At 43.4% G+C, this 13211-nt stretch overlaps 1 protein-coding gene across 1 annotated transcript in view; it reads right to left on the reverse strand.

Annotated features, from left to right (window-relative positions):
- Positions 1-336: 336 nt before the first annotated feature.
- The window catches only part of LOC131205891 (SLIT-ROBO Rho GTPase-activating protein 1-like), a 20988-nt gene continuing 8113 nt past the window's right edge, over positions 337-13211 (reverse strand). Inside the window, exons 3-14 of the mRNA XM_058198188.1 lie at positions 9494-9677; positions 9255-9420; positions 8824-9174; positions 8276-8764; positions 7940-8207; positions 7632-7844; positions 7453-7558; positions 7144-7368; positions 6887-7058; positions 6737-6816; positions 6028-6625; positions 337-4192 (exon numbers count right to left, since the gene is read on the reverse strand). Of these exons, the coding sequence (XP_058054171.1) occupies positions 2939-4192; positions 6028-6625; positions 6737-6816; positions 6887-7058; positions 7144-7368; positions 7453-7558; positions 7632-7844; positions 7940-8207; positions 8276-8764; positions 8824-9174; positions 9255-9420; positions 9494-9677 (4106 nt within the window). The 3' untranslated portion in view covers positions 337-2938. The remainder of the gene's footprint in view (positions 4193-6027; positions 6626-6736; positions 6817-6886; positions 7059-7143; positions 7369-7452; positions 7559-7631; positions 7845-7939; positions 8208-8275; positions 8765-8823; positions 9175-9254; positions 9421-9493; positions 9678-13211) is intronic.

The following is a 13211-nucleotide window of genomic DNA, read 5'->3' on the forward strand; positions in this document are numbered from 1 at the left end:
GACTAATTTGCACATTATAAGCACATTACGAACATAATGCGATTTGGAGTGACCAAATCAAATGTATAAATAATAGTCTGGAAGTGGAAAACCCAATGCGTTAACGTTAAAACTGATGTGTGACGGTACCCATCCTTATAATTATTTGGTTTAAATAAAGGAAAACTCTTTTTAGTACGCTCTTGTCCGTTGGTGGTCGGTGTTTTCAATTCAATGCTTTTGGTTTAAATTGGCTAAAAACCAAACAAAGAAGACGAAACCCGCCCGCTTGAGATTATTACTTTCACATTTATTTGTATATCAGATTCTCATTGAATTATCGATTGTTCAAATATATATCTGTATATATGTATATGTATATATACTTTGCTTTACGTTATTTTGCTTCGGTAGTTAATGTATCGTGTATACCGTCGCGTCCGCGCCGTTCACCTTTTTTGCGTTCATTATTGTGCGACTTCATTTCATTCGTTTTGATAAACACGATTTATGCACCGTTTGAGTGTTGGCGTACGCTACAAATCATGAAAGCGTACTTAAAATCGTAGCTAATGTAACAAAACACGTAACACGAACACTGGTTTGTGAACGGCAAAAGCGTTAACCCCCGTGGATGGATTTGAATAGTACACTAAAACGAAACTATGCTTTTGATTCCATTTGACGCCGGTGAGAACAAAAGATGATCATGCATTTAATCAAACATACTCAAAATCTTCACGTGCGCAAACAAATGGCAAGCGAGCTATACTAGAGACGATGCAAGTTCTGTGACTCTATGCATCGCACGCTACCAGTCATAATTTCTTGGTCAGGGCCAGTCATTTTCGTTTCATTATTACCACTTGAAGACTAATCGGTACTGATAGTGATAGGACAGTTGCTGCAGGTTATATCACTCACTGATGACTTGCCAAGTAGTTTATATTTTGGCTTTGCGCAAAAAGAAAATTCCTCCTAACGCTCTGGTACCGAAAATGAAAAAAAAAACAACATGTCTTATATTGATGCGACGGCATATATGGTGGATACGGTTAGTTTTTTGTATGTTCTGCTTGCACACATTCTGGGCGAATCCTTTTTCAACGCAAAAAACCAGAATACTCTGTGTTTCAATAGTAACGCAGATAGTACAGGACGCTAAGCCCGGGGTACCATTCGATTAAATGGAAGAGGAGGAACACGACTTTGCTCGTTTATTAGTTTGTGTTTTGTGCTTCAAGTGTAAGTTACTTATTATCCTTTATGCTGCACGGCAACACCGCAGTGTTGTAGAATGGATGAGGAGATTATGAATAGGGTGTTCTAACAGGTTAGAAATACTATACATTAGTTCCGGTTCCTTGGTTGCCTAAAGAGAGGAAGATAGTATTAGTGCGTATTGTTAGCGGTTTATGATTTTAAATCATCTAGCATTTCCTCTGCCCTTGCCCTATAATTTTCTCTGTATCTCCGGAATGAAAAGCATGGTGGTGCATGTGGGTATAAGAACTAGACGATGGTTTTTATAGTGTTGATGATATAGGTTTTGATTTACATGGGGCTTTTGGCATGTGTTTATGAGCGTCTTAAATTTTAAAATAATTTTTTATAAAAAAAAATCGTTAAAAACTGCACACAGGTCGCAGCTCGAGACACGCAAATCCGTAGCTCAACCAGATGTAGGTTAAAAACAAAATATCAAATGAACCACGCAGTTTGAATCCGTACTAGTCCGAGCTAAAGGCGCCATTCATTCAGTCCATGTTCAGAGGCCAGGTGCGATTTTATTCTCTTCTACTGGTTTTACTACTACTATCGCTTCGCGTCACTGTAGCGGCTGCTCATTCGTTACTGTGGGTACAGCAATGTAAATATTTCGCATTCTCTAGTCGCCACCGTTGTTGCCTATCAAATGCTTTGCTCATCGTTGGTGCAATAAATTCTTGCGCATATCAGTCAAAGGATTTACTGTTAGCACCGTTGCGCGTTTTATGCTATGTTCTGAAACCAACCCAATGCCTGGAGAAAAAAAAACGGGTTTCGGAACACACTGGATTGGCGAACGAAATTCGGCACCGTTAGAACACAGTCCGAGTGGTCGAGAAAATAAAACTTTCCCCGATGTTTTGTTTTACGAACTATAACAAACTATCAGAATTTCAAAGGTTTCAGTTTCGTTGCTTCGTATAACACACTGGGAGTCTGATGTGGCCGCAGACACCAGAAACGTGGTACGTGGGAGATTATGGCTTTCTGTGGCAATGTTTTACTCCAACCTACGTTTTCGCAACCTACAGTCTACCAAACATCAGCTCTCTTTTCCTTTCTCTCTACTTTACTACGCTACACTACGGAATACGGATTTTAGTGTTTGTGTGGGTTCATTTGGTTGGCCTGATCACGGGCGATGTGTATTGCGTCGTCTAGGCTTAGTCGTTAAGTTGTGGGGTATTTTATTACTGTGTAGTTTTGGAAGTATGAATGTGCGTACTCGCAATATTGGTGTTTTAATCGAACGTCTTTGATCGTAACACTAAAATCCCAATCATGCTTTCCTTCGTCTTCCCCTTACCGAACACCGCATACGCAAATCGATTAGATATTCGAATGGACGTTACTAGGCACCGCCACTGTGGCTTACGGAGAACTAAAGCCTTCCCGCGATCATATCGATCCGACACCATCATCGTATGACTAATTGTTCCAATTTGATGTTATTGTATAAATTTTGTAAACTTCGTTCAAGTATATGTCACTTCGAGTGCACTCTGCTTTCGCTGTATGCTTGATTGAGATCCCTTTCCCACCAAGTCCCTGTTTAAAACGTGTACTGTTCTTCTGCATCGTCGCCTAGTAGGCCCCATTGCTACGCTGGACCTCCTATTGTTATTGTTCTCGTCACTGCCAAACGCTTTTACATGTTAAACGTGTTCGAGCGAGAGAACAAAACCCACTTCTAATCAGCATTGCGACGCTGCATTTCCGGGGTTTGAGGAGGCAACACTTGGGGTTTCTTCAAAATTTGTGGTTTAAACTTAACCTGCGGTTTGAACGAACTCAGATTCTTTGCCTGCTGCTCCTGCGTAAGGGACGCAACTCCAGCGGCCGATGTTCCCTCGCCGGCCTTCATCAGGCAACCGCCGGTAAGGTGCAAATCGGCAAACTGCGAAACAAACTTCTGTGTATTTCGGGCTGGAATGGGACTTTTGCTCAGTTCTTTCACCGGTACAGCGGCACCGACCAGATCGGTACCGCTAGCTGATGGCACGATCGAAGACGCCGATTCTTCCGGTGCCTCTTCCAGGGTAACAGTAGGTGCAATCGAGGAAGTAATTACATTTACTCCCGCGCCAGTGCACGGCTTACTCGGGCACGGCTCGATAAGCTTCGAATTGTCTACGCTCACGACGCTAACAGAAGCATTTGTCTCACCGGAGCTCTTAATACTGATATCCTGTGGTTTCACTTCCACTTTTGGCTTCTCCACAACCGACGAAGGTTCTTTCGCGTCCAGTTTAACCTCTTTCTTGACGGTGTTGTTTTCGTACACGGGTGATTCGTTCGAAAAACGCTCGTTTTTCTTGAGCGTGCACTGGTTTTGGGCCGCGAAGCGTTCCGCCGATGTCATATCCTCCAGTTCCGCATCGAGCGACTCGCGCGACACACGTATGGCCTCCTCTTTACCGATGGCCGACGGTGGGAGGTCCATCACCAGATCGGGCGCAATACGATTTCGGCTCAAGATGCGCGATGTCGTCAGGTTCTGATAGGAGCTCTGTGTCGCACGTTTCTGCCACAGATCTCGATTGTGCTGAAACACGTTCCCTGTCGTTCCGCTCATACCTACTCCACCAATCGCCAACGAGAGCTTGTTCTCTGATAAGCTGAAGCTTTTCGAATGATACTTTCGTGCCGGTTTCGGTGGTTCGGAATGCTCCTCGGAACTGCTTGGTTTCGATTGTTCCGCATCGCTACTGCCAGTCGGTTTCGAAGCGGAAAGGGTCGTTTCGCTCCGACGGTTCAACCCCAGCGTTGATTTGCTGTGTTCCGAAGGGTCACCCATGCCACCAAGCCTCGGACGCAACTCCACACTGTCGGTGTCATCGTCGTTAGTGTTGCTGCTAGTGTCCGTGTCGGTCGCCGGCGTTTTCTCACGGTTGATAGTGATTTTCGTGGGCTCGGCATATATCGGTTCCGCTGGCTTCTGTGTCTGAAATTCATTCAAAACCCATCAATGACAATAATCAGTATTTTCTAAGATGTGCGATGCAAAAACGGTTGTTTAAGGTTAAAATTATATAACAGCATTCAATGGTAACGACCTCAGGAAAATTGTGATAATGTTTGAATATGCTGGATGATGGTGAAAATTTTTTAGAACATATTTTTGGGTTTTTGGGTTTAGGTATGAACGAGATCGGGAATCATAAAATCACGCTCAAAATTCGTTAGTATCGAAAAATACAAGACATTGTCCACTACCAAATGTTACGTAGACATGGAACATAAATACAATTTGCCGTTAGTATAAATTTGAAGAAATGTAACATCGCCGATGGTATAATTAATCTATGTAATATAAGTAAATCAGATTTGAACAAAATTTATGAAAATAAAAGATATATCGAAGAAAAGTGTCTAGAAATTACTAGTACTCTATAATCTAATAAACTATGAAAATACAAAAAACATGGGAAAAAGAATATACAACTTACGCGGACGTGCACTCACCTAACAAACGGGTTACAACTGCTCGTACCTACCATAATTTTATGAATTCACAAATAACATCAATACGGATAACGAAAGGAAAATAAAATTGAAACCAAAAAACATACACGCAAGCAGCAAATACTGAACAACCAAAGAACCAAACAAACCATCTGTTAAGTTTCTGTTTAGAAAATCCCTTTGGGGCTCAATGCTTGGCAATATTACTTTGAATGAACTGCACGTTAAGGGAAAAAGCACGATAATATATTTGTTCATGTAACTTTATGAGCAAAATTATGATCTTAAATGTAGTCCATTATATACTCGACTCTCTTAGGGTATTAGTGTAATTCCTAATAAATTGTGAAGCAATCCTATGCGAAAATTGTCTTCACTTGTTTCGTGTCATATCTAATATGACCTGATTATTTGTTTTCTTATTTTTGTCATTTTTGTGGCTTCTAATCATTAGCAAGAAAGAACACCTTTCGTCTCGATGATGATAGTGATAATAAACGACAGAAACATTATGGTCGAGCTTCTGATGATTGACGTCTCATGTTACACGCGTTTTGCAGATGAAAATGACACACCACTAGTCGATACCCTTACATCGTTTTGACACTATCATACAACTGATCAACCGTTGCTATGCTACCCAAGTAGCCATGGTGGTGGCTATGCTACAAGACCAACTTCCTCAATTACTGTTCTTAACTTATATGTTCTATACTATACATCTAATGTAAGAAATTCATCCTGTCGAGAATCAGGAAGAAGCTGCAGAAAAAACATTGAACCAGGAAAAGTAGGAAGGACTTTACACCTTAGTTTAAAAGGGCGACATAGCTACTAAAGTTTCAATTTCTTACACACTACTAACGGCACATCCCTGGCGATGGTGCACACAAACGAGAGAGACAAAAAACTAAAAACAAAGAACATTCACATGCATCTTATAAGCGAACAAAGCCAACCTAAAATTATGTTTGTTCTATGCAAGCAAGGCTTTGCTACAAACCAACGAGGCTACAGCAAAACGCGAAAAAAATTGCTACTGGCGAACAGAGTAATAAAACATAATCGAAACAAAATTGATTGACTGAAAGCGGCTCACTTAGCACAAATAAACACATGTCCTTCCGCCAAAGCTGTTTTAATATACGAAAGTGATGCCACTTTTCTTTTTCACACTCGCACACAGGGTATGATAGCATTCGCGGCACACACGTAAGGCATGATTGATGGACAAAACTAGCGTACAACGGTCACAAATAAAAAGCATCGACAATACACGAAAATACACGAATGTTAAACGGTTGTCTCCAATACCTCGTATGTGAAATGATTCATGTCCTCGACGAACTCGAAAGAGTTTTCAAAAGAGTGCGGTTCATCGTGGTAGCTGTATGCCGACGTTTTTAAATGATCAACACTATCGTAGTGGATATAATCGACGTCCTTCAGGTCGGTTCCCAGCTTGTCACCAATCACCGGTAACGTGTGGTGAGTCGCCGTCGGTAAAGGTGGTTGATGGGTGACGGCTGTGCTCACTTGTGGCATCTGTTTCGGTGGATGGTTTACCGTGGTTGCCTGTGAGGGATGCTGCACGCTCTGATGCTGAGGATGCCCCGGTGACGCCAGTGGACCACTCAACAGTAGTGCCCCCGCAGATCCACCACAATTGCTTCCAGATGGACCGATACCGCCTTCACCGGCGGAGCCAGACACACCTCCGGGAGCTATTGTAGCACTTATGGTTGATGCCGTGTAATCGCTTCCGCTCGTGATGTTGGAAAGTGTGTTGGAGTTCTGTGTGCAGATCGATAGTTGGCTATTGAGCGAAATGTTTCCACTAGGACGACGCTTTCGAACGGACTCTTCGGAGCTGGATGATTTCAAATGCTCACTCTTATCGCGATCTTCATCTCTGGAAATGTTAAGATAGAGAATCGAATTAATGAATTCCATAAATCAATAATGCATTAGTTACACACAGGAAAGAGGAATAACTGCAACAGTAAAAGGGGGTGTTACGTACTTGATTTTAAGCGATATGTATTTATCGGGGATTAGTCCAGTTTTACCCTTGACAGCACCTCGCCACCAATCATTGGAAACCTGTTGACAAGTACAATAATGTATGAAAATAAACGTGACCATAGCTTAGTTTTCCACTTTCGATACGAACCTGATTGTACAGTATCACAGTATCTCCTTTACGTAACGACAACTCGCGTTCGGATCGGGCATTGAAATCGAACTGGACAATCGCTTCAAAAGTGTCCGACTCATCCTCGGATGGGTAAACTTCCGAGTCCAGATCCTCCGAAACTTGCTCGGTAGGCGATTCACCAACGTCACTAGAAATTACGCAGGATAATTTAGAAACCCGTCAGGAAGAGATCTAGAAACAAGATGCCTATTTTAAATTTAAATAGTACTCACATATCTTCAAACGCTTCCGATGTGATAAACTTTTCGTAGTTTATTCCGCCCAGGTCCTTTGGAAAGAGCTCCGCGTGGTGTACGATTATGTTTTTGATCAGTTCATTCACCTGATTCTGATACTGCACCTGATCCTTGTCCTCGGGTGCAGGCATTAGCGTTGGTCCGAAGCAAATCGCCAGATTGTACGCATCCATCATATTTTCGTCGGAATATTCAGAGAGACTGCGATAGATCAGAGCGCGAGAAAATTCGTTCAACATCAAACCCACGTACTTATCTATTGGACACTGGATCCCCTATACTTACTGGTTCAAAAACGCGAACAGGTACCTAATAACCACGACAACGGACTTTGGTAGACTTTGGAAGAACTTTCGTATTCCCGATACTATGTCGTGTTTGGAGTCCAGTTCTGACAAAAAAAAATGAAGTACACAATATGAAAGTCTAAACGAACCACGGAATACACTGTTTGTAACACTTACGTGCCAGCTGTACGAAATGGTCAAAGTATATTAATGGAAACAGCGGTTCTCGCAGCTCTCGCAAGTAGAGCTTTAGCACACCGGCCACAGAATTGATATCGGACGCGTCTGTCATATCGGCCAGCGGATCGTCGCCGCGTTCGAACGCTTCTTTAAAGTTACTTATTTCTACTTGAGATCCTGACACCCTGAATATGCCTTGGTGATGCAATCCTGCAAAGACGCGTACGTAAAGTTACAAAAGTTACTTTCAATGTGACTGTGAATATGCCCCCAGTTTGGGGCCGGATGAATTTATATGCCCTTACCGTAGAGATTGATGACTCTTATGCAGCTTCGTAGAATGAGCGGTATTTCTTCGCCAGATACTTCGAGATACTCTTCGAGTGAACCGCCAAACAGTTTCGGTCGGCCCGATTTGTTCATACGCCCAATACGCTTCCGCTTTGGAACGTTCGATTTGACGAGTGTGTCCGTTTTAATGGCAGAATCCTTCGCCAGCGCGTTGCGCAGATATTCGGCCTTCGAGTCCAGTCTCGCTATTCTTGATGTGGCCAGAATATATTCTCTGATTTTCTGTACGAAACGAAATGTATGCAATTATAAAATGGAACCAACTGCTGGCGACGAGTCCGGTAGTGTACCGTAATGTAAAACTCCTCGATTTCGTTCTTATCGGATCGTAGCTTGACGGAAACATTTTCGGCCTTCTGGAATGCAACCGCACCGTCACCGAAAGCACCAGTACAATCATAGTCCTTGGTGTTGAGAATGTCCAATAGATTGATTTCGGCCGTTTCCAACGTTTTCCAGATTTCTTCCGACTCCATGCGCAAGTTGTTGACACGCTGCTCCAGCTGCTGCAGTCGAGATTCCATCTCCTGGTGCAGCGCCTTCTGGAGCTCCGGCTCGACATCCTCTTCCTGGCCCTGGAACTCGAGTCGTTTCGGTATCATGAAGGCGGCACTGTGCTGCTCCAGAAATTTCTGTTTATCCGCCCGACTGTCCATGGAGTTGACAATGTGGGACAGGGTTTCGGCGTTGTGCAACACGGCTCGGCAACGTCCCTGGTCGGCCGAGACGTGGATGAGTAGTGCCCGCGAAACTACCGAGTGAAAGCCCAGATCCATACACTACAAAAAGACGATCAAATCAGTGCGGTGCGCGGTCATTAGTGGGCGATGCAACTTACATCGATAAGATCGCTCAGGTCCTCGACAAAATATTTGTGAATCGTTGTGTTGGAGGCCTCGAGACACAGCTGATACTCGTTCTTCGCCTTCAGTGCCTTCAGTCTTGCGTCGGTGTACTTATTTTTGCGCTTCAGCACCTCCTTCTCGATCAGTCGATACTTTTTGCTCCGCTCCAGCTTCTCCTTCGGGACGGTCTGCTGCAGTTTCATGCGCTGGTTTTCGGCCGCACGCAGTTTCTTCTCCGCTTCCTTCGCATCCGTCTGCAGGGTGTGGTATGTTTTCATATTGGTATGCAGCTCCTGCAGAATTCTTAATATCTCGACATGCGTTTCGAACCCGATCTCACGGCACTGCGGAACGGTGAGGAAAACCGCGACAATTAATTATCAAGTCAAACGTCGTTTGCCTCCGACAAAATGCAGCCACTAACCTTTCTGTAAATTCGCTGAACATCGTCCCACACCGTTTGCAGACGGGCCACAAGGTGCGTGGAATATATTTCCGACATTGCCGCGTGGTCCCGCGACAGGGACTTGGTCTGGTTGATCAGCTGCTGCCAGCAGGAGTACGATGAGAACATAGGCCATTGCTCCCGTCTGCGAAGAAAGATAGTGAGAAAATAGAATATTGAACAGCCCGTTACACGATAAGCGCAACAGTAGGACTCACTTTTGTCGCTGCTCCTTGTGGCGCAGTTGCAGGCTTTTGGTTAATTTGTCCAAACTTTTGCTGTAATCGAGCTCCACTTCGCCGCGCCGCCGGAAGAAATCTTGCAGCTCCTGCACCAACGCGATCTGCGCTTCCATGCGCACATCGAGAAACTTGAGCTGTTCATTGAGCTGCTGTCGAATGTCTGGCGAAAGAAGGATCATGCAAGAAAGAGATCGTTAATGACTTGTAAATTGAATTAAGACACAGAACCATGTGTGTCCATACGTCGGAACGACCCCAGCGACTTTTACTCAGAAAAGACGATGACAGGCTGAAACGGGTTTGATTCGCTTCTCGGTACTACTTTATGTATCACTCATCATGTCCTATTGAATGTTTTATTTAATTTTTTTAGTGCCATTTCAGAATTTTGGCAAAGTTATGCACATATATTTCCACACAAAAAACACATTTTGGTACCCTGTTTAGGCCTTCCTAAACTCACGAGCACACATCACACAAGAACGCATGTGTCTCGTGACGATGTCTGCCAGTTGGCCCAGTTTTCTTAAAGTGTCGGCCGAAAATAACATACTAACATAAAAATGACGTGCACAAACAGAGTTGCAGTTCTTGTTACGCCAGCAGTGATCTCTTGACGATCACCTACAGACGTAGCGAAGCACACATATGCGGGCATAGTTTCAGACGTCTCGCACACCGGAAGTCCCACAGCCATCACGGGGTCAACAAAACGGTATTTCTACTTTTATTATGTTATATCATTATTGATTTAGCAATCCTTACACCAACAAATGCAGCAAATATCACACAAAATGGACATCATTTTTAAACATCATTTAGTGTAAAGGATAAAGGTAGCGCAGTTACATACCAAAGTTACTGCTTGTCGACCCCAGAATGGTAAATATAACGGTCACATCCGTTCCTTCCTCTATTATTTACTGCCAGAATTAAGTCACATCCGCATCAAGGCGGAAAAGAAAAAAACCGTGAGTCGCGCGCGGCTGTGAACATCCAAAACAATCAGACACGCCGTTGGATTGCACACATTTAACACGTTCAAGCTCGTTATGGCTGATGCATTTACTGCTTTTACGGGCCGCCATCGGTGGTCGGTTGAGGTCGCGAGGTGTGCGCACCGCGGTATTATGTATCGTCCGGTGGTCCGCTCCGCAAAAGGCGGGTGTCTTCCATTTCTTTTCCAAAGCCAACAACGAAACAAACATTGATCCCGCAGCCGTATATGCCGCCTCGCAAGCGTCACAAACAAATTGCTTCCGTTTATTTGGAACCGCGGGCCCTCTTCTCCCGACGGATGACTCATCTGCCGATGGTTGGTCTTCTGTGGTTCGGAAATCATGTGTGCGTAGGAGTCTAGAGCCGTGCCGCCCTATTTGATCTACAGTTTCCTGCAACGCTTTAACGCACCGTATGGAATAGTGTGACTAAGGACGGGACGATTCTTCCCCTATGTTTCGAAAATACTGCTCCCTTTCGTTCTGGTTACACCCTGCACAGGGTTTCTGGCCCATGGATTAAAATGGAGACTTTACTAGTGGGATCTGATGTAAGAGAGAGGACAATACTTTTTGGGGTGATTGCTCAAAGTGAGACACATAGAATTACAGCCTTCCGAACCGAATGCCATACAGGAATTTTACTTTCATGTGCTATATAAGGCACTTTATACGCCCTGACAAACTATTCCGTTGAAACTCATCTTCAGAGGTCAATGTTTCCAAGTTTCAAAATAAATTCAAATCCAAGGTTCGTGGTTTGCGACAGGAAATACAGAATGGTCAACAATGGTACGTTGAACATATAGTTTCCGAGATTAATGCTATTCACATGCCCAATTACATGTTACTTTTTGTTGGTGAAATGAACTAGATAAAATCTATTATTTGGAAAAATACCAAAACCGTCAGTAACTGCAAAGGAAAGCCCTTTTAGCCAAGGGAAAAAGGTAGCGAGAAAGCCGCGAGACCACGAACCGAAAAAATGCAGCTGTCCGACGTTTTCCGGCTTTTATTCATAATGTTTTGTGGTTCAACTCATTATTCAGCCGTGTCGTTGATTGTCTAGCCGTCGGATCGTGTTTTGCATATGTAAACCGTGTACAAATCTCACAACAGTACACTCGCTTTTGCATTCGCCATTCTCATAGGCAAAAGATCACATAAAAACGCGGCTTAATGTATGCCTGAACCATTCGTGTGCTTAATGAATGGCATTCAAACTGTTTTTCACAAAATGTGGTCATGGACAATTGGTTTCTTTTTCGTCGTTCAACATAAATAACCAAGCACGACCAAGCGTTGTACCACAGATCGCGCATCTACATTTGATTATGAACCTGATATTAAGCGCAGTCTTGATAGACCACGCATCTCTTCGGAACGATTCACAATGTCTTGTTACATTTTTGTGATAAATAAAACAGGCATACGAAGATAAATATTACCTGGAAACACATCCCGGAACTCGGGGCTGGGTTGATGGATCCATCCGTTGCGTTGCTGAATTATGCATTGAAACATTTCGCATTCACTTGTTAATGGCCACTACTATAATGGCGGCAAGCACACTACTTTATAGGCCTTCTCCCGTGGGCCTTCGAATATGTTCAACGATTAAATTATCCTGCGCTCGTCGTCGTCGTCTTCGTAGCTTTCACTCTTCTTTTCGAACAAACGAACGATTAGGGAAACATTTTCACAGATTTTGCCGACAGTGCAACGACATGTTTAGTTTCCATAAACTTCAATCAGCGGCACTTTTCAATGCCCACGATGAGTTGATAGAGTAGATTATGGGGCATTCACATGTGGAAACTAGTTCGAATAGAATGAACAAACACCTCTGGGGTCACAAGATTTCAGTCAAGAAACAGTTACCACTTTAATGTGCATTCCTACTTGAAACGTGTCTATATTAAATCGAAGAAAGATCTGGTTTAAATCGTTTACATACGTGCAAAAATGTGTGAGATGTAACGTGAACCGTTAAATAGATCGGCTTTCTGTTTGAAGTTACTTGGTCAAGACGGGAGTTCTATGAATACTGCCCTCGAGGGTTCAAATACTTTTGGCAGGCGCTGTCCCTCAGCAGTATCATCGGCCGATGTTCTGTTTAGATAGAGGCGTGACCTTTACACACCGCACAGATTACATGATGTTTCTTAATGCGGTGGAATGTAATATACTTGAGGCGGTCCGTCAGTTCATCATTGTTCTTATCACTTAGGTCAATGTTGATTATGGTGTTGACAAAACATGACGAATAGAAGAGATCCAGGCATTCAAATCGAAACGTGTAGAAAACATTTCATTCATGAGAAAAAGAGCATGTATGAGAGTTGCTTTGTGACAGACCCATTAGATCATCATCGTATGGAGATCACTCAAAATGAATTTCATCAAGTAGACCATTTCTCATGTTATGATGTCAATAGACACCCCACAAAGCTAGGTTGTGTTGGGCGCTTCAAACTATCGCCAAAGCAACCAACCAAACCAACATGAGGACTGTTCTCCAAGTCAATCGAGCAGCATCCGGTCCCATTTTACAATCATGTTTTTCAACTTTGAAAGTGAAAGTTCAACTTTTTCTCGCGCTATTTCCCTTTCTCTCTCTCTCTCTCTCTCTCTCTCTCTCTCTCTCTCTCTCTCTCTCTCTCTCTCTCTCTCTCTCTCTCTCTCTCTCTCTCTCT

This window comes from Anopheles bellator, chromosome 1 (genome assembly GCF_943735745.2).
Source record: "Anopheles bellator chromosome 1, idAnoBellAS_SP24_06.2, whole genome shotgun sequence".
NCBI classification, from domain to species: domain Eukaryota; kingdom Metazoa; phylum Arthropoda; class Insecta; order Diptera; family Culicidae; genus Anopheles; species Anopheles bellator.